This window comes from Schistocerca cancellata, chromosome 3, assembly GCF_023864275.1.
Source record: "Schistocerca cancellata isolate TAMUIC-IGC-003103 chromosome 3, iqSchCanc2.1, whole genome shotgun sequence".
NCBI lineage: Eukaryota > Metazoa > Arthropoda > Insecta > Orthoptera > Acrididae > Schistocerca > Schistocerca cancellata.
This window is the reverse complement of record NC_064628.1, coordinates 758,836,653-758,859,242: the sequence shown is the minus strand read 5'-3', so window position 1 is coordinate 758,859,242 and position 22,590 is coordinate 758,836,653. Positions and strand designations below refer to the sequence as shown.

General features: G+C 42.9%; 1 protein-coding gene across 1 annotated transcript in view; it reads right to left on the bottom strand.

Moving 5' to 3' along the window:
• Positions 1–962: 962 nt before the first annotated feature.
• The window catches only part of LOC126176553 (protein-L-histidine N-pros-methyltransferase-like), a 330,316-nt gene continuing 308,688 nt past the window's right edge, over positions 963–22,590 (bottom strand). Inside the window, exon 2 of the mRNA XM_049923712.1 lies at positions 963–1,151. Within this exon, the coding sequence (XP_049779669.1) occupies positions 963–1,151 (189 nt within the window). The remainder of the gene's footprint in view (positions 1,152–22,590) is intronic.

The following is a 22,590-nucleotide window of genomic DNA, read 5'->3' as shown; positions in this document are numbered from 1 at the left end:
TCATCCGAAAAAATGACGTTTTGCCATTCGTGCACACAGGTTCGTCGTTGAGTACACCATCGCAGGCGCTCCTGTCTGTGATGCAGCGTCAAGGGTAACCGCAGCCATGGTGTCCGAGCTGATAGTCCATGCTGCTGCAAACGTCGTCGAACTGTTCCTGCAGATGGTTGGTGTCTTGCAAAACGACCCCATCTGTTGACTCAGGGATCGAGTCGTGGCTGCACGATCCGTTACAGCCATGCGGATAAGATGCCTGTCACCTCGACTGCTAGTGATACGAGGCCGTTGGGATCCAACACGGCGCCCGTATTACCCTCCTGAACCCACCGATTCCATATTCTGCTAACAGTCACTGGATCTCGACCAACGCGAGCAGCAATGTCGCGATACGATAAGCCGCAACTAAGATAGGCTACAATCCGACCTTTATCAAAGTCGGAAACGTGATGGTACGCATTTCTCCTCCTTACACGAGTCATCACAACAACGTTTCACCAGGCAACGCCGGTCAACTCCTGTTTGTGTATGAGAAATCGGTTGGAAACCTTCCTCATGTCAGCACGTTGTAGGTGTCGCCATCGGCGCCAACCTTGTGTGAATGCTCTGAAAAGCTAATCATTTGCATATCACAGCATCTTCTTGCTGTCGGTTAAATTTCGCGTCTGTAGCACGCCATCTTCGTGGTGTTGCAATTTTAATGGCCAGTGGTGTACTTTCCAGATTAGGGTGGTACTGTAAAGAGCACTCGTAGCACAAGTTATACTTCATCTTGCCTCCATCTTGGAATCTGAGTAGAAAATAACATTTACTTTTCGATTAAATCTGTAACTTGAGACGAGAATGCCGCAGGGCCCAGTGCTCGGTTTGTTGCCCGTCCGCACTGTCGCAGCATGCAGAGTGGAAGACGCCGAGGTCGAGAGCAGAAAAACAGAAGGGAGCCGGCGCAACGGGCGGACTTGCACTCACCCGTTGATGGAGGTCTGCGACATGAAGATGCTGAGTATGGAGCGCGCGAGCGAGTGCCAGAGCTGCGTGAAGACCCAGTCGGACTTGTGCGACGCCTGCTGCAGGAAGTGCGCCGTCTCCTCGTCCACGGACTGCTCCTGGAACGTCCGCTGGGCGTGCTCCGCCAGCTCGCCGCACTGGTACCACTGCGGAAAAACAGCCACGCGGTCAGCCTAAACAGCCAGAACGCCGTGAAAAAGCGTCACCTTACGGCTACCGCCACTCGCTGAGAGCCACTACAGCCGTAATGAGGTGGCGCTTCAGTTCGTGCTCTGCGTTTCGAATCGGTGGAAAAAAGGGGTCAATTGCACCTACCATACACGCATGTCGATTTCGTTCCGTAATGGAACAATGTATTGACGTGTACCGTCATATAAGTGCAAACAGAAGGAGCACAGAACACTGGCAATATTTCTTTAGCGTCTACACTACCTCTCTTGCAATGCAGATTGTGGTGACAGACTGATCTGTAGCGTAGTCAGGCAAAAGAACCACTGCGTTTGATATGTGCTGCAATAGAAGAATGTTCAAAACTAGGTGGACTGGCAAGATAAGGAATGAGAATAGAAGAATGTCCAAAATTAGGTGGACTGGCAAGATAAGGAATGAGAAATGTTCAAAATTAGGTGGACTGGCATGATAAGGAATGAGATGGTTGTCTACACACTTGGCGAAGAAAGGAAAATATGGAAATAAAGATAAGAAGACGGTACAAGATGATAGAACATGTGTTAAGACGTAAGGGGGTAACTTCCGCAGTACAGGGTGGAGCTGTAGAGGAAATGAGGTGACAGTTTGTCTGAGTTTGCGAAGCAGTATCGAACGTTAAAGTTAATCCAAAAACATACAGATATAAATACTTAAACTGCCAACTAACAAAAAATGGTTCAAATGGCTTTGAGCACTATGGGACTTAACTTCTGAGGTCATTAGTCCCCTAGAACTTAGAACTACTTAAACCTAACTAACCTAATGACATCACACACATCCATGCCCGAGGCAGGATTCAAACCTGCGACCGTAGCGGGCCAATTAAGGAGATGAAAGAAAACAGTTCATGGTTGGTACTTTAATGATCCAATGGATATCACGATATTGTGCATCAACAGCAAATATTTCTTACGTCATAAACATTGTTGTTTGCATTAACACAAAATCTAGTTTGATTTACGAGGCTACACTTTACAAAGAGTATCGAAAATTACCCAGCGTCTTTTCTCGATGAAGGGAGAAGAATACTTCATGTTGTATTGAAAAACAGTCAAATAAATTAGAGAAAAATTGAAAATGTGTTGGGTGCCTTCTGCTCTGTCATATAGCTTGTCCTACTAACTGTTCGGTCAGTAATCTACATCTACATTTACATCTACATTTATACTCCGCAAGCCACCCAACGGTGTGTGGCGGAGGGCACTTTACGTGCCACTGTCTTTACCTCCCTTTCCTGTTCCAGTCGCGTATGGTTCGCGGGAAGAACGACTGTCTGAAAGCCTCTGTGCGCGCTCTAATCTCTCTAATTTTACATTCGTGATCTCCTCGGGAGGTATAAGTAGGGGGAAGCAATATATTCGATACCTCATCCAGAAACGCACCCTCTCGAAACCTGGCGAGCAAGCTACACCGCGAAGCAGAGCGCCTCTCTTGCAGAGTCCGCCACTTGAGTTTGTTAAACATCTGCGTAACGCTATCACGGTTACCAAATAACCCTGTGACGAAACGCGCCGCTCTTCTTTGAATCTTCTCTATCTCCTCCGTCAACCCGATCTGGTACGGATCCCACACTGATGAGCAATACTCAAGTATAGGTCGAACGAGTGTTTTGTAAGCCACCTCCTTTGTTGATGGACTACATTTTCTAAGGACTCTCCCAATGAATCTCAACCTGGTACCCGCCTTACCAACAATTAATTTTATATGATCATTCCACTTCAAATCGTTCCGCACGCATACTCCCAGATATTTTACGGAAGTAACTGCTACCAGTGTTTGTTCCGCTATCATATAATCATACAATAAAGGATCCTTCTTTCTATGTATTCGCAATACATTACATTTGTCTATGTTAAGGGTCAGTTGCCACTCCCTGCACCAAGTGCCTATCCGCTGCAGATCTTCCTGCATTTCGCTACAATTTTCTAATGCTGCAACTTCTCTGTATACTACAGCATCATCCGCGAAAAGCCGCATGGAACTTCCGACACTATCTACTAGGTCATTTATATATATTGTGAAAAGCAATGGTCCCATAACACTCCCCTGTGGCACACCAGAGGTTACTTTAACGTCTGTAGACGTCTCTCCGTTGATAACAACATGCTGCGTTCTGTTTGCTAAAAACTCTTCAATCCAGCCACACAGCTGGTCTGATATTCCGTAGGCTCTTACTTTGTTTATCAGGCGACAGTGCGGAACTGTATCGAACGCCTTCCGGAAGTCAAGAAAAATAGCATCTACCTGGGAGCCTGTATCTAATATTTTCTGGGTCTCATGAACAAATAAAGCGAGTTGGGTCTCACACGATCGCTGTTTCCGGAATCCATGTTGATTCCTACATAGTAGATTCTGAGTTTCCAAAAACGACATGATATTCGAGCAAAAAACATGTTCTAAAATTCTACAACAGATCGACGTCAGAGATATAGGTCTATAGTTTTGCGCATCTGCTCGACGACCCTTCTTGAAGACTGGGACTACCTGTGCTCTTTTCCAATCATTTGGAACCTTCCGTTCCTCTAGAGACTTGCGGTACACGGCTGTTAGAAGGGGGGCAAGTTCTTTCGCGTACTCTGTGTAGAATCGAATTGGTATCCCGTCAGGTCCAGTGGACTTTCCTCTGTTGAGTGATTCCAGTTGCTTTTCTATTCCTTGGACATTTATTTCGATGTCAGCCATTTTTTCGTTTGTGCGAGGATTTAGAGAAGGAACTGCAGTGCGGTCTTCCTCTGTGAAACAGCTTTGGAAAAAGGTGTTTAGTATTTCAGCTTTACGCTTGTCATCCTCTGTTTCAATGCCATCATCATCCCGGAGTGTCTGGATATGCTGTTTCGAGCCACTTACTGATTTAACGTAAGACCAGAACTTCCTAGGATTTTCTGTCAAGTCGGTACATAGAATTTTACTTTCGAATTCACCGAACGCTTCACGCATAGCCCTCCTTACGCTAACTTTGACATCGTTTAGCTTCTGTTTGTCTGAGAGGTTTTGGCTGCGTTTAAACTTGCAGTGAAGCTCTCTTTGCTTTCGCAGTAGTTTCCTAACTTTGTTGTTGTACCACGGTGGGTTTTTCCCGTCCCTCACAGTTTTACTCGGCACGTACCTGTCTAAAACGCATTTTACGATTGCCTTGAACTTTTTCCATAAACACTCAACATTGTCAGTGTCGGAACAGAAATTTTCGTTTTGATCTGTTAGGTAGTCTGAAATCTGCCCTCTATTACTCTTGCTAAACAGATAAACCTTCCGCCCTTTTTTTATATTCCTATTAACTTCCAAATTCAGGGATGCTGCAACGGCCTTATGATCACTGATTCCCTGTTCTGCACTTACAGAGTCGAAAAGTTCGGGTCTGTTTGTTATCAGTAGGTCCAAGATGTTATCTCCACGAGTCGGTTCTCTGTTTAATTGCTCGAGGTAATTTTCGGATAGTGCACTCAGTATAATGTCACTCGATGCTCTGTCCCTACCACCCGTCCTAAACATCTGAGTGTCCCAGTCTATATCTGGTAAATTGAAATCTCCACCTAAGACTATAACATGCTGAGAAAATTTATGTGAAATGTATTCCAAATTTTCTCTCAGTTGTTCTGCCACTAATGCTGCTGAGTCGGGGGGTCGGTAAAAGGAGCCAATTATTAACCTAGCTCGGTTGTTGAGTGTAACCTCCACCCATAATAATTCACAGGAACTATCCACTTCTACTTCACTACAGGATAAACTACTACTAACAGCGACGAACACTCCACCACCGGTTGCATGCAATCTATCCTTTCTAAACACCGTCTGTACCTTTGTAAAAATTTCGGCAGAATTTATCTCTGGCTTCAGCCAGCTTTCTGTACCTATAACTATTTCAGCTTCAGTGCTTTCTATCAGCGCTTGAAGTTCCGGTACTTTACCAACGCAGCTTCGACAGTTTACAACTACAATATCGATTGCTGCTTGGTCCCCGCATGTTCTGACTTTGCCCCGCACCCGTTGAGGCTGTTGCCCTTTCTGTACTTGCCCGAGGCCATCTAACCTAAAAAACCGCCCAGCCCACGCCACACAACCCCTGCTACCCGTGTAGCCGCTTGTTGCGTGTAGTGGACTCCTGACCTATCCAGCGGAACCCGAAACCCCACCACCCTATGGCGCAAGTCGAGGAATCTGCAGCCCACAAGGTCGCAGAACCGTCTCAGCCTCTGATTCAGACCCTCCACTCGGCTCTGTACCAAAGGTCCGCAGTCAGTCCTGTCGACGATGATGTTTTTATTATTATTGTGGTCGTAAGAGAGAGAGAGAGAATGATGACAATTAGCGAGGCGGTCACAGTTTAATAGACGATCAGCCTCACATTATTGGGTTCGCCTACGCCGAGCGAAGATTTGTGAAATAGTGAAGACCGTAAAAGCCTCGTGAACGGGTTCTTGATGCAGAGCGTTTCAGAAAGTTGATATGAAACCCTATATCTTATACATAAACGAAGATAGAAAGTTGGGGCAAATATTTGTTTACGCACCGAAAATAAAAGTTTACCGTGGCCCCAGCTTCAATTTGCCGATCCATGTAGGGATTTCCTAGTTGTAGAACAAAAGCAAACTGGTGCTTTTCATTTATTATTTCCTAGTGAAGCAAGGTCGCTGGCTCACTCGTTCATTATGCAATGTGTGTCGAGTCAAGGTGGCGGCAGCGCAATAATAAAAGTAAAAGCCGTGTAATTTTTCAATAAGAAAGACGTTTTGTCAAAAACGATCTCTCTGAACGAAGGTCTCCAAGATCTTCGGATCCCACAGAAATTTTTTTTTGGGGGAGGGGAGGGGGAGGATTCGGGGGGGGGGGGGATTGGGGGAGGCGGTTAGAGCTGTGAAAGACTCCGTCTATGTGCCTTACCTTGCAACTTTTGATGAACTGCGCCGTTGGATAGCAATACCAGCGAATGCAGTTACTCCAGACATATTCGCTAAAGTATGAGACGAGTTTAACTATCGTCTGCATATTTGACATGCTTCGGTAGAGGGCACACTGAATATTTGTCTAACTTAGGTGAAAACATTGATAATTAAAGTAATTCCAGAAAGCACTCAAGATTTAATATGCTTGTGATGATATATCCCTATAAAATCTTTTAAAAACAGAAACTCTGTAATTCTTTGATTACGTTAAAATTCACTCCAAGTTTTTGCCTTAACCCATGGAGATGGCATAATCTTGTGAAATCGGATAGTTATCTTTGAAATTCATTATATTTCTGGGTATGAGCAACTGTCGGCAAGAAAGATGCCGCTATTGCCGACGTGATCGTATTGTGCTATGCCACTTTTGATGTAACTCATTAACTTTACTTCCAGCTTAACAGCGACAAAAATTTTTTGTTATCTCTTTCTGAATATCTTCTGATGAAGTTGAAAATGGAAATTTCTCGTGCAAGTTTCTGAAGTAACTGATACTTTCTTCCCGTCAGTGTACCCACTATCAAGTCCTTGATTGGAATGGATAAAATCGTTGAACGGTGAACCTGTTCAACCCCATTTTGCAGATTTGGCTCCTTGCACGCTTAAACAAATAGCACAGCTGGAGGAAATTCATATACTCGTAGAATATCAGGGGCTTGTATGAAAGTAACTCCTATTTAACAGAGCCGTTCCCAAATTATATCGAAACAAAAGTGGTATTAGAAACAAATTCGAATTCATTGAAAAAATGTTAATTGGATAAATAAGGGTGCGATTAACCATATATGATCGTTACTTTGCTTCCAAGTTAGTTCTTTTGTTTTCAGCGTTATTGGAGCTAGTCAATGTTATTTATTGCTCATTCGTTGAGTCATGTGCAATGAGAAATTTGTGCTGTCATCCAAGGCTACACGTAGTCATGAAAGAAGAACATTTTTGATGTATCCAGAATGAGATTTTCACTCTGCAGCGGAGTGTGCGCTGATACGAAGCTTCCTCGCAGATTAAAATCTCATTCTGGACACATTCCCCAGACTGTGGCTAAGCCATGTCGCAATATCCTTTCTTTCAGGAGTGCTAGTTACGCAAGGTTCGCATGAGAGCTTTTGTAAAGTTTGGAAGGTAGGAGACAAGGTACTAGCAGAAGTAAAGCTGTGAGGACGGGGCGTGAGTCGTGCTTGGGTAACTCAGATGCTAGAGCACTAGCCTGCGAAAGGCAAAGGTCCCGAGTTCGAGTCTAGGTCCGGCACACAGTTTTAATCTGCCATGAAGTTTCGTATTTGATGTACATGTTGTAGGTAGGGTTACAAAATAGGATAAAATACAATTAAAAGACATTTGAGAAACAAAGGCCTAAAACATACACTATGTGATCAAAAGTATCCGGACACCTGCCTGAAAAGATTTACACATTCGTGGCGCCCTCCACCGGTAATGCTGGAATTCAGTATGGTGTTGGCCCACCCATAGCCTTGATGATAGCTTCCACTCTCGCAAGCATACGTTCAATCAGGTGCTTGAAGGTTTCTTCGGGAATGGCAGCTTATTCTCCCATTCTTCAAGGAGTGCTGCACTGAGGAGAGGTACCAATGTCGGCCGCTGAGGCCTGGCACGAAGTCGGCGTTCCAAAACATCCCAAAGGTGTTCTGTAGGATTCAGGTCAGGACTGCTGCAGGGCAGTCCACTACAGGGATGTTATTGTCGTACGACCACTACGCCACAGGCCGTGCATTATGAACAGGTTGAAAGGTGGCTACACTGAGCCACAGCGCCAAAAAATCGCGCCAGAGAGTATTGTTCCGCCGCCTCCACCGGCAGTGATTATTGAGACGCAGCGGCAAGCAGTTCTTGCCGAGAAGTTGTGGTGGACACTGCTTGTAGCTGAAGTCAGAGTGAGATGCGGTAGTGGAGAGTGTTGTTCCATGTTTATGCAGTTATTTGATGGGAGAGATAGCAGATGTTGTTCCAATGGAGATATTGTAATGATCTGAGTGCTTTTCGTCAATATAAATTAAGGTAACTAACTACTGTTCTTTATTTTCTTATTATTTGTGTGTCCTGAATAATGCTTCATTACAGGTTCAGTCAACAAAGCATCTGGCGTGTGTTCTTGTATTAGAGTGTAATTCTGGGTTTCTTGCACAATTATAGTATTTCTAATTTTCTTTTATCACGTCAGTATAAATGATATTTAAAAATTCTTGTCTTGTTGAAGAAGAACCGTGCCAGATGTGCGTTGAGTCATACTACCACATACAGAACAGCTACACTTGTGCTTGTTGTTTCGTAGGTTTTATAGTTGCTGGGGACTTAATTAATTAATTGTATTAACTGAAATTTTCATTTCATTCTTTGTGGTTGTTACATGCAGTCAGATTGCGTACGAAAACTAGTCAGGGCCAGCCGTTTACGAGACTTGCGTAATCGGACTCACAGCTACTAAAAAAAAAAAAAAATATTTGCATCATATTTAATTAAGCCCCCATGCACGTGGCGACCCTGCCAGGATCGTCCCTTGGAATCTTCTGATTGTAAAAACAGTAGACAGTAGTATTGTTGTAGTAATTTGTAGTTTAGTAATTGTAGTCTAGATTGCATGTGTAGATTTGGTAATTGTCATTCTTCTAATGGTATTTCATAATTTAATTTTGTTGTCTTGTATACGCGTTTGACAATCTAGTGCAATTATTTCAATTGTTCGTTAATCGTGTTTGAGGGAAACATTGCATGTAAATGGTATTGTTGGAGATAAAGAGGCATTGTGTGTAATTTTCATATAGTGACGAGTTTTGTATATTTTGTAAATGATTACGCGATCAATGAAAAAGGCAAAAATGATGAATAGTGAGAATAACGAAATTGTTGACATGGCGAACTCGCCAACACAGGACAACAGTATGATGGATAATGAAGTGGAAAACAATGTAATAAGTCGGGAAAATAGTCCGGAACCATTTCAAAATTTTTCTCAATCAGAAAATTCACAGAACCCGAGATTAACGACAGAAGATTCTGGATTAGTATCGAATACAGATGGCCTTATGGCTATGCAGAAGGAAGTTAGTTTTGTGGGAAATGTTAGGGGCGAAAAGAATTTCGAACCGGATGATATGGAGCAGTTGATGGGTGCTATATTAAATTTGGGAGCACGAATGGAAAAACAGTTTAGATCTGAATTAAAAACACAGATGGGAACAATGGAAATACGGTTAGACTCACTGGGATCACAGTTACGGTCTGAATTAAAAATAGACAGGGAAACAATGGAAACACGGTTAGACTCACTGGGATCACAGTTAGGATCTGAATTGAAAACAATGGAAACACGGTTATTTTCACGAATAGGGACATGTTTCAAAAACATAAAAGATGAATTAAAGAAAGAAATTAGAGAAGAAGTACAACCGATTTTGAATTCTCACAATAATAGATTAGTTGCAGTAGAGATTAGACAAAGGGAACAGGATAGAGAACAGGAAGAAAGAGATCGCGTGGTAGTACAGAAATTTTCAGAGTTAAATTTACAACGTGCAAAAGATAAGGAAGAAATATTTGTGAGAATCGAGGAATCCGTACCAAATGACAGATTAAATAACTTAACACAACAATATGAACAGTTAACTACCAAATGTGTCAATACTGAAACCCGAGTCGCGACACTTACGGAAGACGTAAATAAACGGAAAGAACAAATAGGTGATTTATCGGAAAGAGTTGAGTAAAATTTCAGACAAATTGACAAATCTTAGTTTAAATGGGGACAGAGATTCAGATGATACAGCACCATTGCCACTTGCAGAAACCGAAGAGTACCAGAACATAAATAAGCATGTTGAAAATCAGGGAAAATTTAATGAACGCATTAAAAGGGAAGTTGAGGCATTACGAAAGCAAGTCAAACAAATTGAAGGCGAAATCGTAGGAAAAGACGGCAAAAGAAATTTAGAATCACAGATACCAGAGGGGTTTGAAGAAAATAATTTGTTTCATTTACGGGATGCAACAAGAGAGCGCCAGGCGCGCGAAGTTGACAATAATCGGCATTGGGACTGGGACAGACGCGGTAGGTCTTTGTCGCCACGAGGCGAAAACTTTGACTATAAACATTTTTTGACTGTTCGGAAATTTAAGATCTTCCGCAATTCTAAGAATGACATACATCCATGTGCATGGTTAGATCAATTTACATACGCACTTCCGCCAAATTTGCCACTAAGTCACAAACTAGAAATTATGTGCAGCTATTAATGTCCTCAGGGGATTCACTACTCTAAGTGAATATGTGCCGTAGCGAGCAGAGGGCCCCAAGCTGTAGTGGTGCTATTTCTCTTTTAGATTTCTGTACCGCTGCCTACTCTTTCACTATTCTTTGCATCTATCGAAACAACTCTTCTACTATCAATCTATCTATCTAGAGAGTAGATAAAAATAACCGGATATGACTATTTAACCCAAAAGTGACTTCAAAAATTACCGTTTGGACTTACTATATTTTCTGCAGCATTCATTCGTAGTTTAAATGAAATTTTACCTGTTTATCTTCGTAACAATATTACCTCATATGCTGACGATATTCTTATTGCTAAACATTCTTGGAGTGAGCACAACAAAATTTTGGATTCATTATTACGTATTTTTGCAAGAGTTGGCATTACGGTGAACTTAGAAAAATCTGAAGTTGGTTGTTCTCAGGTGAAATTTCTCGGTCACATTATTTCTACAGAAGGTATTCTTCCTGATCCAGAGAAACTAGACGCTATTCGTAATTATGCTGTTCCTACCACAAAACGTGATGTTCGTAGTTTCCTTGGTGTCTGTAATTTTCTTAGACGCTTTGTTAGATTGGACAATTTGGTCACACTTCGTTTTTGCGATCTATCTGGAAAGTTCTTTTTAAACGAAAATAGGTCGATAACTCTGTTTGGTTAGTTTGTATTCCTGATGAGTGGGTTAATAAGCTGATTTGGTATACGCATTTCAGTTATGCACACTTTGGTCCCAGAAAATGCTTTCATAAATTACGAGAAAATTGCTACTTCAATAATATGGAAAAACGTATTCGATTTGTTCTTGCCAAATGCAAATTATGTCAAAGGGCTAAGCCGCCAACAGTTTCTCACAGAGCACCGTTGTTTCCTATCATTCCAGCGAAATTAAAGGACATGGCTGCAGTTGATTTGTTCGGTCCAGTGGTTCGATCTACTAATGGTTTTGCGTACATTTTCGTAGCAGTGGAGTTGACATCAAAATATGTGTGTTTTACACCGTTACGCAAAGCAACAGCTCGTTCAGTATCTAATGCTTTCATTAACCATTTTCTTAAAGAAGTTGGTCATGTTGATAAGGTTATATCAGATAATGGATCACAGTTTCGTTCTAAAATTTGGCTTCGTACTCTACGGCGTCGTAAAATTAAACCAATTTTCATTTCACTTTTTCACCCTCAATCTAACGCTTCAGAGAGATGGATGAAGGAAATCAATAAATTGTGTCGTCTTTATTGTCATCAGAATCACAGAACTTGGGATCAGTATCTTCATATTTTTCAAAACATTCTGAATGAACTTCCTAACGACTCAACTTCTTTACCACCTATACTGATATTAAAAAACAAAGCACCGACAAATCGCATTTCTGAAATCGTTCCTTTTCCGCCTACACGGAAACTGCGGCATTCTGAAGTTGTCAACCTGGCTCTACAAAATATTGCATCTGCGGCTGCTAGAAGAGAGAAATCAGCTAAGCGTCCTGGTCGTTTAAAAATCTTGTCAGTTGGTCAGAAGGTGTTAATTAAGGCTCATCGTTTGTCTCACAAAGGAAAAGGCTTGTGTCGGAAATTTTTTCTGCTTTATAACGGCCCATATAGAATTCGCAAAATTATTCATGATAACACTGTCGAAGTAGAAACTCTTAAGGGAATACATCATATATCTAACGTTAAAATTTTTGTGGAATGATATACTTTTGAACATTTTTTTAGGAATGACATACTTTTGAGAAACTAACAGTTGTATGTAAACACACGGAGAGTACAAGGATACCGCGCTGTGTTTTGGCGGCGGCGTATACTCAAAGCAACAGTCAAGTCTGCGCGCCGCTAAAGGCAGTCGTTGACCGCAAACAATCACTTCCTACGTCACGCGCCTACAGCTGATCGAGCGCTCAGTGCGAATGCACTGACAGCCGTAAATAAATACACAGTCTAATTTCTCCGACTAAATTCAGTATAAAGCTATAGTGACTTGTTGAATTCTGTTATTAACATTCAGTATTTTTCAGGATACGGTTCTATAAAATATTTAAGAACTTCAGGTAAATTCTGTGCGTGTCCGACGTTAAGACGACTTGCTATCGAGAAAATTTCAGGACAAATGTCATTTCGAAGAAGAAAGTAATAAACTAAAAAGGTAATTATTAATTGAGTTTATTTTTCAGGTAACATATTTCCACTTAGGTACGTACTTTAGACGTAATTTGCTGCTCGCGATTACGTGATTCATACTTTGTGCTAATTACATGTTCAATGAAATTACTTGTGAAGCGACGTGCTTGCGTACGTTAACTGATTTTGACAATGATTATTAATGAACTGGATTGTTACTTGTGTATATTATGCATCGCTTGGCTGCACTGCTTTTTCACTGATGTCATATTTTTAATTATGTGCCTGCTGTGCCTATTTATTTAAATTATAATTGTCACCGGATTAATTGTGCTGATGTGGTTAGGTATGTAAGTTATACTTTGTGATTTATCTGCTTGCGCCTTCATGTTTACTTATTTGCTTGCGCCTTCATGTTTATTTATTAAGATTACATATGAACATTTATTTGCTTACGGTTATACGATGCTGATGACCTGTTTATTACGTAAGATATGTTTGTTGCTATGCGTATGGATTGCATATTTATACATTTCTGTTTGTTGTCACAACTACTCTTTAATTTTGTATATAGAAATGCTGTTGTACTGTGTATGAACATAGAGTTTAGGTTACACTATGGTACTAGTTACAGATTGTCCGCTTGGCAGAGCCTCGTTGTAAGAATTGTGCTGCATCCACTTGTTGACATTCTGTTCACTACTGGTATATTTACTCGCTATTGCTTGCCTTGCTTATGCTCAGTGCCTTATATTTTTAAGATAAGAAAATGAACTGCTATAATTCGACGAACGACTTTAGTACAAGAAACATCATAGAAGTCACATGAGCTGGAGGTTTTATGAAAGCTGTATAAATGTATGCCAATAGGAAGGAAGCTAACGACATTACATACCAACACAGTTATTACACTGCATTTTTCGTGAGCAATTGAAATAGGAAGTGACACTTGACACAAGAAATACTCCACATGTTTGCTTCTGTTGCCATAATTCTTGAAGTGGTGTACACACTGTGAAATATTAGGATCATTCACACTCCGTAATCGTACTTAATTACTGAGAGTTATTCGAACTAAGTCTGTTAGAGGTCATGTATGCATTCTTTGTTTATAATTCATAATGAGTAGAAGATTTTGGTCAGATGGATTACACAGAGGTTGTGTGTTGACAGAGTGTCTTCGGATTGTATGGGATGAGGAGGTTTGCATTAGGATTTTATCGGTAGTCGATCGAGGAGACTGACTAGAGGAAAGGGTTGTTATGGAAGTGAAATGATACTGGCAATAAGGTTTATATGTATCGACGTATTGAAGAGGTATTATGGAGGTATTGAGATTATATGAAGTTGATTGGAGTTATGGTGTATAAGAGGTAAAATAAGTGAGGTGCAAATTTTTTTTTTGTTGTTGGTCTATATGGAACAAGGAGGATGAAGATAGCAGACTAGAACACTAAAATGGAAGGAAGATTGTCTACACACACTTTGTTAAATCACTAAGCAGTATGTACTTTTTTTGGAGAGAGGAAGTTGCATATCCTGGCACACTGACAGTTGTTCAGCAACCGTACATTTTGATCTGGCTCGGCAAACATTGGTCTTGACATGATGACTATGACGTTGACTTAACTATTATTGACTGTTATACATTGCTGCCACTACTACTTGATACACATGATGAACATGAAATTTTGACAGAAGTGCATGTACACAGTTAACACTATACAATTACACAGTAGTACTTAATGTGGATGAAAGATGAGTGAGTGTGTTTTGTGTGTTTTCCTTTCCTAATCCTACCCACCTATCTCCTAAATATTATTTTATTTGTTTGTAGTGGCTTGCACTGACACCCATAAATATTATAGGTTACTGATGTTTGTGTACTTGTAATAGTTAATATGACAATTATCTGACATCATTTGTGTGTTTGTTATGATTTGTATGTTTAGTGTAAGAGCATTGATAATAATTTTGTAAAAGCAATTGTGTGTGCATTCAAACTGTTGTTCACACCTGCACCTGTTCAAATTGACGTGTGACACTTAGAAATGTTTAATTTCTGCTGATGAACTGTCTGATTAGTGATAGTGAATATTATGGACTGTTACCTGCACTTGTTCAACATAATGGGTGCCACCTGGAAATGTTTAATTACTGCTGATGAACTGTCTAATTAGTGATAGTGAATATTATGGACTGTTACTTGCACTTTTTCTACGTGATTGGGGCCACTAGGACATGTTTCATTTCTGCTGATAAACTCTGATCAACAGTGTGATTAGTGATAGTGAATATTATGGACTGATGTCTGCACCTGCTCAACATTGCTGGGTGCCACTGATGACTGCATCTATTGAAATAATGTCACTTGTTGCTGTAGCACCTGTTCAACATCGTTGGGTGCCACTGATGGACTGTTTCTACTGAGATGATGTCACTTGTTGGTGTCTGCACCTGTTCAACATTACTGGGTGCCACTGATGGACTGCATCTATTGAAATAATGTCACTTGTTGGTGTCTGCACCTGTTCAACATTGCTGGGTGCCACTGATGGAACTGCTTCTACTGAAATGATGTCACTTGTTGCTGTCTGCACCTGTTCAACATTACTGGGTGCCACTGATGGAACTGCTTCTACTGACATAATGTCACTTGATGGTGTCTGCACCTACTCAACATTGCTGGGTGCCATTGATGGACTGCTTCTACTGAAATGATGTCACCTGTTGGAGTCTGAACCTACTCCACAATGCTGGGTGCCACTGATGAACTGCTTCTACTGAAATGATGTCACCTGTTGGAGTCTGCACCTACTCAACATTACTGGGTGCCACTGATGGACTGCTTCTACTGAAATGATGTCACCTGTTGGAGTCTGCACCTGTTCCACAATGCTGGGTGCCACTGATGGACTGCTTCTACTGAAATGATGTCACCTGTTGGAGTCTGAACCTACTCCACAATGCTGGGTGCCACTGATGAACTGCTTCTACTGAAATGATGTCACCTGTTGGAGTCTGCACCTACTCAACATTACTGGGTGCCACTGATGGACTGCTTCTACTGAAATGATGTCACCTGTTGGAGTCTGCACCTGTTCCACAATGCTGGGTGCCACTGATGGACTGCTTCTACTGAAATGATGTCACCTGTTGGAGTCTGCACCTGTTCCACAATGCTGGGTGCCACTGATGGACTGCTTCTACTGAAATGATGTCACCTGTTGGAGTCTGCACCTACTCAACATTGCTGGGTGCTACTGCTGGAACTGTCAACCACTTGTTGTGTAAACATTTTATGTGAATATTTGTATAAACTGATTTTTTGTGTATTACTGTTTGTGAAAAGTTATGAGACTCTTACCTGTACATATTCGTCATTGCTGACGCTATTGATTGAACTGTTTAACCACATAATACTTGTGTAAACTATTATGTAAAGTCACATGTATGAAAGAATTTGTATTGCTTAGTGTATTTTATATATTAGGCTATTGAAAGGTCAGTGCAAAGCCAAAATTTTATCTAGTTATATGATATTTACGTATTAATATTATCTTTTATTTTTGTCTGTATTTTTTTTGACGAATTTGGTGGTATTTTCACCACCAATGCTGGCAAAAATACCATCAAATTCTAGCCCGTGGAGGAAGGGCATATGAAAGGTGGCTACACTGAGCCACAGCGCCAAAAAATCGCGCCAGAGAGTATTGTTCCGCCGCCTCCACCGGCAGTGATTATTGAGACGCAGCGGCAAGCAGTTCTTGCCGAGAAGTTGTGGTGGACACTGCTTGTAGCTGAAGTCAGAGTGAGATGCGGTAGTGGAGAGTGTTGTTCCATGTTTATGCAGTTATTTGATGGGAGAGATAGCAGATGTTGTTCCAATGGAGATATTGTAATGATCTGAGTGCTTTTCGTCAATATAAATTAAGGTAACTAACTACTGTTCTTTATTTTCTTATTATTTGTGTGTCCTGAATAATGCTTCATTACAGGTTCAGTCAACAAAGCATCTGGCGTGTGTTCTTGTATTAGAGTGTAATTCTGGGTTTCTTGCACAATTATAGTATTTCTAATTTTCTTTTATCACGTCAGTATAAATGATATTTAAAAATTCTTGTCTTGTTGAAGAAGAACCGTGCCAGATGTGCGTTGAGTCATACTACCACATACAGAACAGCTACACTTGTGCTTGTTGTTTCGTAGGTTTTATAGTTGCTGGGGACTTAATTAATTAATTGTATTAACTGAAATTTTCATTTCATTCTTTGTGGTTGTTACATGCAGTCAGATTGCGTACGAAAACTAGTCAGGGCCAGCCGTTTACGAGACTTGCGTAATCGGACTCACAGCTACTAAAAAAAAAAAAAAAAAATTGCATCATATTTAATTAAGCCCCCATGCAAGGTGCTCGATCGTGTTGAAAGATGCAATCGTCATCCCCGAATTGCTCTTCAAACGCGGGAAGCAAGAAGGTGCTTAAAACATCAATGTAGGCCTGTGCTGTGAAAGTGCGACGCAAAACAACAAATGGTGCAAGCCCCCTCGATGAGAAACACGACCACACCGTAACACCACCGCCTGCAGATTTTACTGTTGTCACAGCACTTGCTGGCAGATAACGTTCACCGGGCATTCACCATACCCACACCCTGCGTCGGATCGCCACATTGTGTACCCTGAATCGTCACTCTATACAACATTTTTCCACTGTTCAATCGTGCAATGTTTACGCTCTTTATACCAAGCGAGACGTTGTTTGGCATTTACCGGCATGATGTGTGGCTTATGAGCAGCCGCTCGACCATGAAATTCAAGTTTTCTCACCTCCCGCCTAACTGTCATAGTAGGTGCAGTGGATTCTGATGCAGTTTGGAATTCCTGTGATGATCCGGATAGATGTCTGGCTATTACACACTACGACCCCTTTCAACTGTAGGCGGTCTGTGTCAATCAACAGACGTCGGCCTGTATGCTTTTGTGCTGTAAGTGTCCCTTCACGTTTCCACTTCACTATCACATCGGAAACAATAAACCTAGGGATGTTTAGGAGTGTGGAAATCCCGCGTACAGACGTATGACACGAGTGACACCCAAGCACCTGACAACGTTTGAAGTCCTTGAGCTCCGCGGAGCGCCCCATTCTGCTCTCTCACGTCGTCTAATGACTACTGACGTCGCTGATATGGAGTACCTGGAAGTAGGTGGCAGCACAATGCACCTAATATGAAAAACGTATGTTTTTGGGGGTGTCCGGAAACTTTGGAAAACATAGTGTATAAATACGAGGATGTGCTGAAAAGTAATGCCTCTGAATTTGTTATGCGAAAACTTTTAAGGCATTTTAAATAAAACAAATTGTTAACATTCTACATATTTATGCTTCATGTCAACAAATTTGCAGCCCTCTGCCACATGAGGACTCTGAATTGTAGCGTGTGACATGTGGTGCTCAAAATGGCTCTGAGCACTATGGGACTCAACATCTTAGGTCATAAGTCCCCTAGAACTTAGAACTACTTAAACCTAACTGACCTAAGGACATCACACACACCCATGCCCGAGGCAGGATTCGAACCTGCGACCGTAGCAGTCCCGCGGTTCCGGACTGCAGCGCCAGAACCGCTAGACCACCGCGGCCGGCGCATGTGGTGCGTACCCTAATTATGTGCGTGGTTGGTTGGTTGGTTGTTTGGGGAAAGAGACCAAACTGCAAGGTCATCGGTCTCATCGGGTTAGTGAAGGGTGGGGAAGGAAGTCGGCCGTGCCGTTTCAAAGGAACCATCCCGGCATTTGCCTGGAGCGATTCAGGGAAATCACGCAAAACCTAAATCAGGATGGCCGGACGCGGGACTGAACCGTCGTCCTCCCGAATGCGAGTCCAGTGTGTTAATCACTGCGCCACCTCGCTCGGTCGTTATGTGCGTGAGAAACAGCGTGCTGTAATCGAGTTTTGAATTTAAAGAGCTCGTCCAGACATGGAGTACCCTCTCCTTCAGCATGGCAATGCAAGACCACACACAAGCGCTGCGACAGATGCAACAATCCGAAGCCTTGGGTTCACTGTCACAGATCAGCCTCCATACAGTGTCGATTGGTCCCACCCGTTTTTCATCCGTTTCCAACACTTAAATAACACGTACGAGGACTTCGCTTTGATACTGATGAATTGGTGCAAGCAAACGTGAGGTTGTGGCTTCGTCAAGAAAGTCAAACATTGCACGGGGACAGTATCAACCAACTGGACTCTCTTTGGGAGAAATGTGTTCACCCCCAGGGTGATTATGTTGAGAAGTAAATATGTAGACATGAGGAATAGAGATTTAGAATATTAATAGCGTTTGCTTTATTTAAAAAGCTTTACGAGTTTTCACAAACAGATACAGAGGCATTACTGTTCAGCACGCCCTCGAAGAAAAGTTCTACAATCGAAGACAGAGATTACTAAATAGTAGCAAAGAAGAGTTTTGTTTTATCCGAATTTGCTTACCTACGGCGTCACATGTTGTCTATTACATGGCACAAGAACTCCACAAATCCCATTACCAAACTGACTGTTCATTAAGGCCTCAGGTTGTGTCCTATCAACCGAGCGCTTCTTTTATTCGAGATGTGTCACAAATTTCTTTTTTCTCTAACTCGATTTAGAACCTCCTCATATGTTATTCCATCTGTCCAAACAATCTTCAGCATTCTTCTGTAACACCACATTTCAAGAACTTATGTTCTCTTCTTGTCTGAATCGCTTATCGTCCACCTATCACTTCCGTACCTTCAGAAAGGATTTCTAACACTTAAATTGATGTTACAGGTTAACAAATACCTTTTTTCAGAAATGCTTTTCTTGCCACGGCCAATCTCAATTTTACATCCTCTCTACTTAGGCCATCGTCAATTATTTTGTTGCCCACGTATCAGAACTCATCGACTACTTTTAGTGGCCCATTCCCAAAACTAACTACCGGCCGCGGCGGACGAGCGGTTCTAGGCGCTTCAGTCCGGAACCGCGAGACTGCTACGGTCGCAGGTTCGAATCCTGCCTCGGGCATGGATGTGTGTGATGTTCTTAGGTTAGTCAGGTTTAAGTAGTTCAAGTTCCAGGGGACTGATGACCTCAGAAGTTAAGTCCCATAGTGCTCAGAGCCATTTGAACCATTTGAGGCACTATGGCACTTAACTTCTAAGGTCATCAGTCCCCTAGAACTCAGAACTACTTACACCTAATTAACCTAAAGACAACACACACATCCATGCCCGGGGCAGGATTCGAACCTGCGACCGTAGCGGTCGCGCGGTTCCAGACTGTAGAGCCTAGAACAGCTCGGCCACCCCGGCCGGTCAGTAGGGGTGAGAGTGTCACTGATATGATACGCGAGTTGGTGTGGCAGACACCGAAACAAAGACGGTTTTCTTTGCGGCGAGATCTATTTACGAAATTTCAATCACCAACTTTGTCTTCCGAATGCTAAAATATTTTGTTGACACCCACCTACGCAGGGGAAATAATCATCATAATAAAATAAGAGAAAGCAGGGCTCGAACGGAAAGATTTAGGTGTTCCTTTTTCCCACGCGCTATTCGAGAGTGGAATGGTAGAGAAGTAGTATGAAAATGGCTCGATGAACTCTCTGCCACGCACTTAAGCGTGAATTGCAGAGTAACCATGTAGATGTAGATGTAGATTGAGTAGTGCGTAAGGCTAGGGACCGATGACCTCAGCAGTTTGGTCCCTTAGAAACTTATCACATATTTCCAATTTTTCCATATGTGCATGTCGCTATCACATGACTCTTGTCTCCTCAGTGTAAAGTAGCGCAAAGCGTTACAGAACCTTTTCGTTGCATCAGATGTCGAAAATAACATCAAACGTGCACGACGCTAACTCAGCGCAAAAAATAAAATGCAAAGTAATCCATCTGAAGATGATAACACGAGATATGAAATGTGTTGTCGGTCGAACAAAAGTGTAGCCGCCGCGGAACGCCGTTCTATTCACCTCATTATTAATCAGTCGTACCCTGTGGCAGCAGTCCATTAGGAACGAATGTTTGTTGTTACAGTAGTAACGCGAGGTGGAGGCGCGGAGCTGATGGCCAGACACTCGGGCAGTGGCTGGCTCGGAGCAAGTGCGCAGGTGCTCGCCGCTTTGTGACCGGACACGCATCTGCCAGCACTCATTAGCGCGGCTGCTGCTGCGGCTCTGAAAGGCGCTCGCCTTGCTCCCAAACCGGCAGCGCGATTCAGAGAAGGCCGGAACGTGAAAGAATACTGCGGCGTGGCGCGGTTTGTAACGACTAATGTAATTTAGATTCCAGCGGCGGGTCGGCGGGGGGACGCGCGCTGCCCGGCCACCAGATGTAATTAGTGGCTGCCTTGCTGGCCGGCAAGTGTCATCAGTGCCGGGCTGCTGCTGCTGTAAACATGCGACGCGGCTGCCAGCTGGGCCACACAAACACCTACATAGAGTACAGAGAGAGAGAGAGAGAGAGGGGGGGAGAGGAGAGAGAGAGAGGCGGGGTGGAGATGGGGGAGGGAGAGGGAGAGAGAGGGAGAGAGAGGGGGGAGGGTGGGGGAGAGAGGGGGAGGGAGTGGGAGAGAGAGGGGGGAGGTTGGGAGAGAGAGAGGGGGGAGGGAGGGAGGGAGAAGGAGAGAGAGAGGGAGAGAGAGAGAGAGAGAGAGAGAGAGAGAGAGAGTGAGAGTGAGAGAGAGGGGGGGGGAGGGGGGACAGATCACTGGTGAGAACTGAGGACGCCATCTTAACTGCGTCTCGAGTAGTGTGTACGATGCTGTTGTAGACATATACTGATTAGTCATGGAATAACTCCTAATATCCCGTCGGACCTCCTTACGCTCGGCGTAGTGGAGCAACTTGTCGCTGGAAGTCATCTGCAGATACACTGAGCAATGCTGCTGCCTCTATAAACAATTGCGAAAGTATCGACGGTGCAGGATTTTGAGGATTTTGTGCACGAACTGACACCTCGATTATGTCCCATAATTGGTCTACAGGATTCGTGTCGGGCACTCTGGATGGCCAAATCATTTCCTCGATCTGTCCAGAATGTACATCAAAACAACTGTGAGCAACTGTGGCCCAGTGATATCGCGCATTGTCTTCCATAAAACTCCATCGTTGTTTGGGAACACGAAGTCCTTGAATGGCTGGAAATGGTGTGCAAGCAGCCGAACATAACCACTTCCAGTCAATGATCGATTCAGCTGAGCCAGAGGATTCAGCACATTCCTTGTAAACACAGCCCACGCCATTACGCAGCCACCACCAGCTAGTACACCGCCTTGTTGGCAACATGGGTCCATGGATTCGCCTGGTCTGCGTCACACTCGAACACTACTGTCAGCTCTTAACAACTGAAACCGGATCTCGTCTCACCAGGCCACGGTTTCCCAATCGTTTAGCGTTCAACCGATATGGTCACGAGCCCAGGAGAGGCGCTGCAGGCGATGTCGTGCTGTTAGCAAAGGCAATCTCGTCGATCGTCTGCTGCCACAGCCCATTAAAGCCAAATTTCGCCGCACTGTCCTAACGGATACGTTCGTTGTACGCTCCACATTGATTTCTGTGGTTATTTCATGCAATGTTGCTTGTCTGTTGCCACTACAACTTTACGCAAACGCCGCTGCTCTCGGACGTTAAGTAAAGGCCGTCCGCCACAGCATTGTCCGTGGTGAGAGGCAATTCCTGTGATTTGGTATTCTCGGCACACTCTTTGCACTATGGATATCATACTATTGAATTCCCTAACCATTTCAGAAATGGAATGTTCCACGCGTCTAGTTACAACCGCCATTACGCGTTCAAAGGCTGTTAATTCCTACTGCGCGGCCATAATCACGCCGGAGACATTTTCAAATAAATCAGCTGAGTACAAATCACAGCTCTGCCAGTGCACTGCCCTTTTCTACCTTGTGTAAGCGATACTATCGCTATCTGCATTCGAGTAAACTGATGAGCCAAGACATTATGACCACCTGCCTAATAGCTTGCTTGTCCGTCTTTGAAATGAAATTGAAATGCATCACTGATTCTGC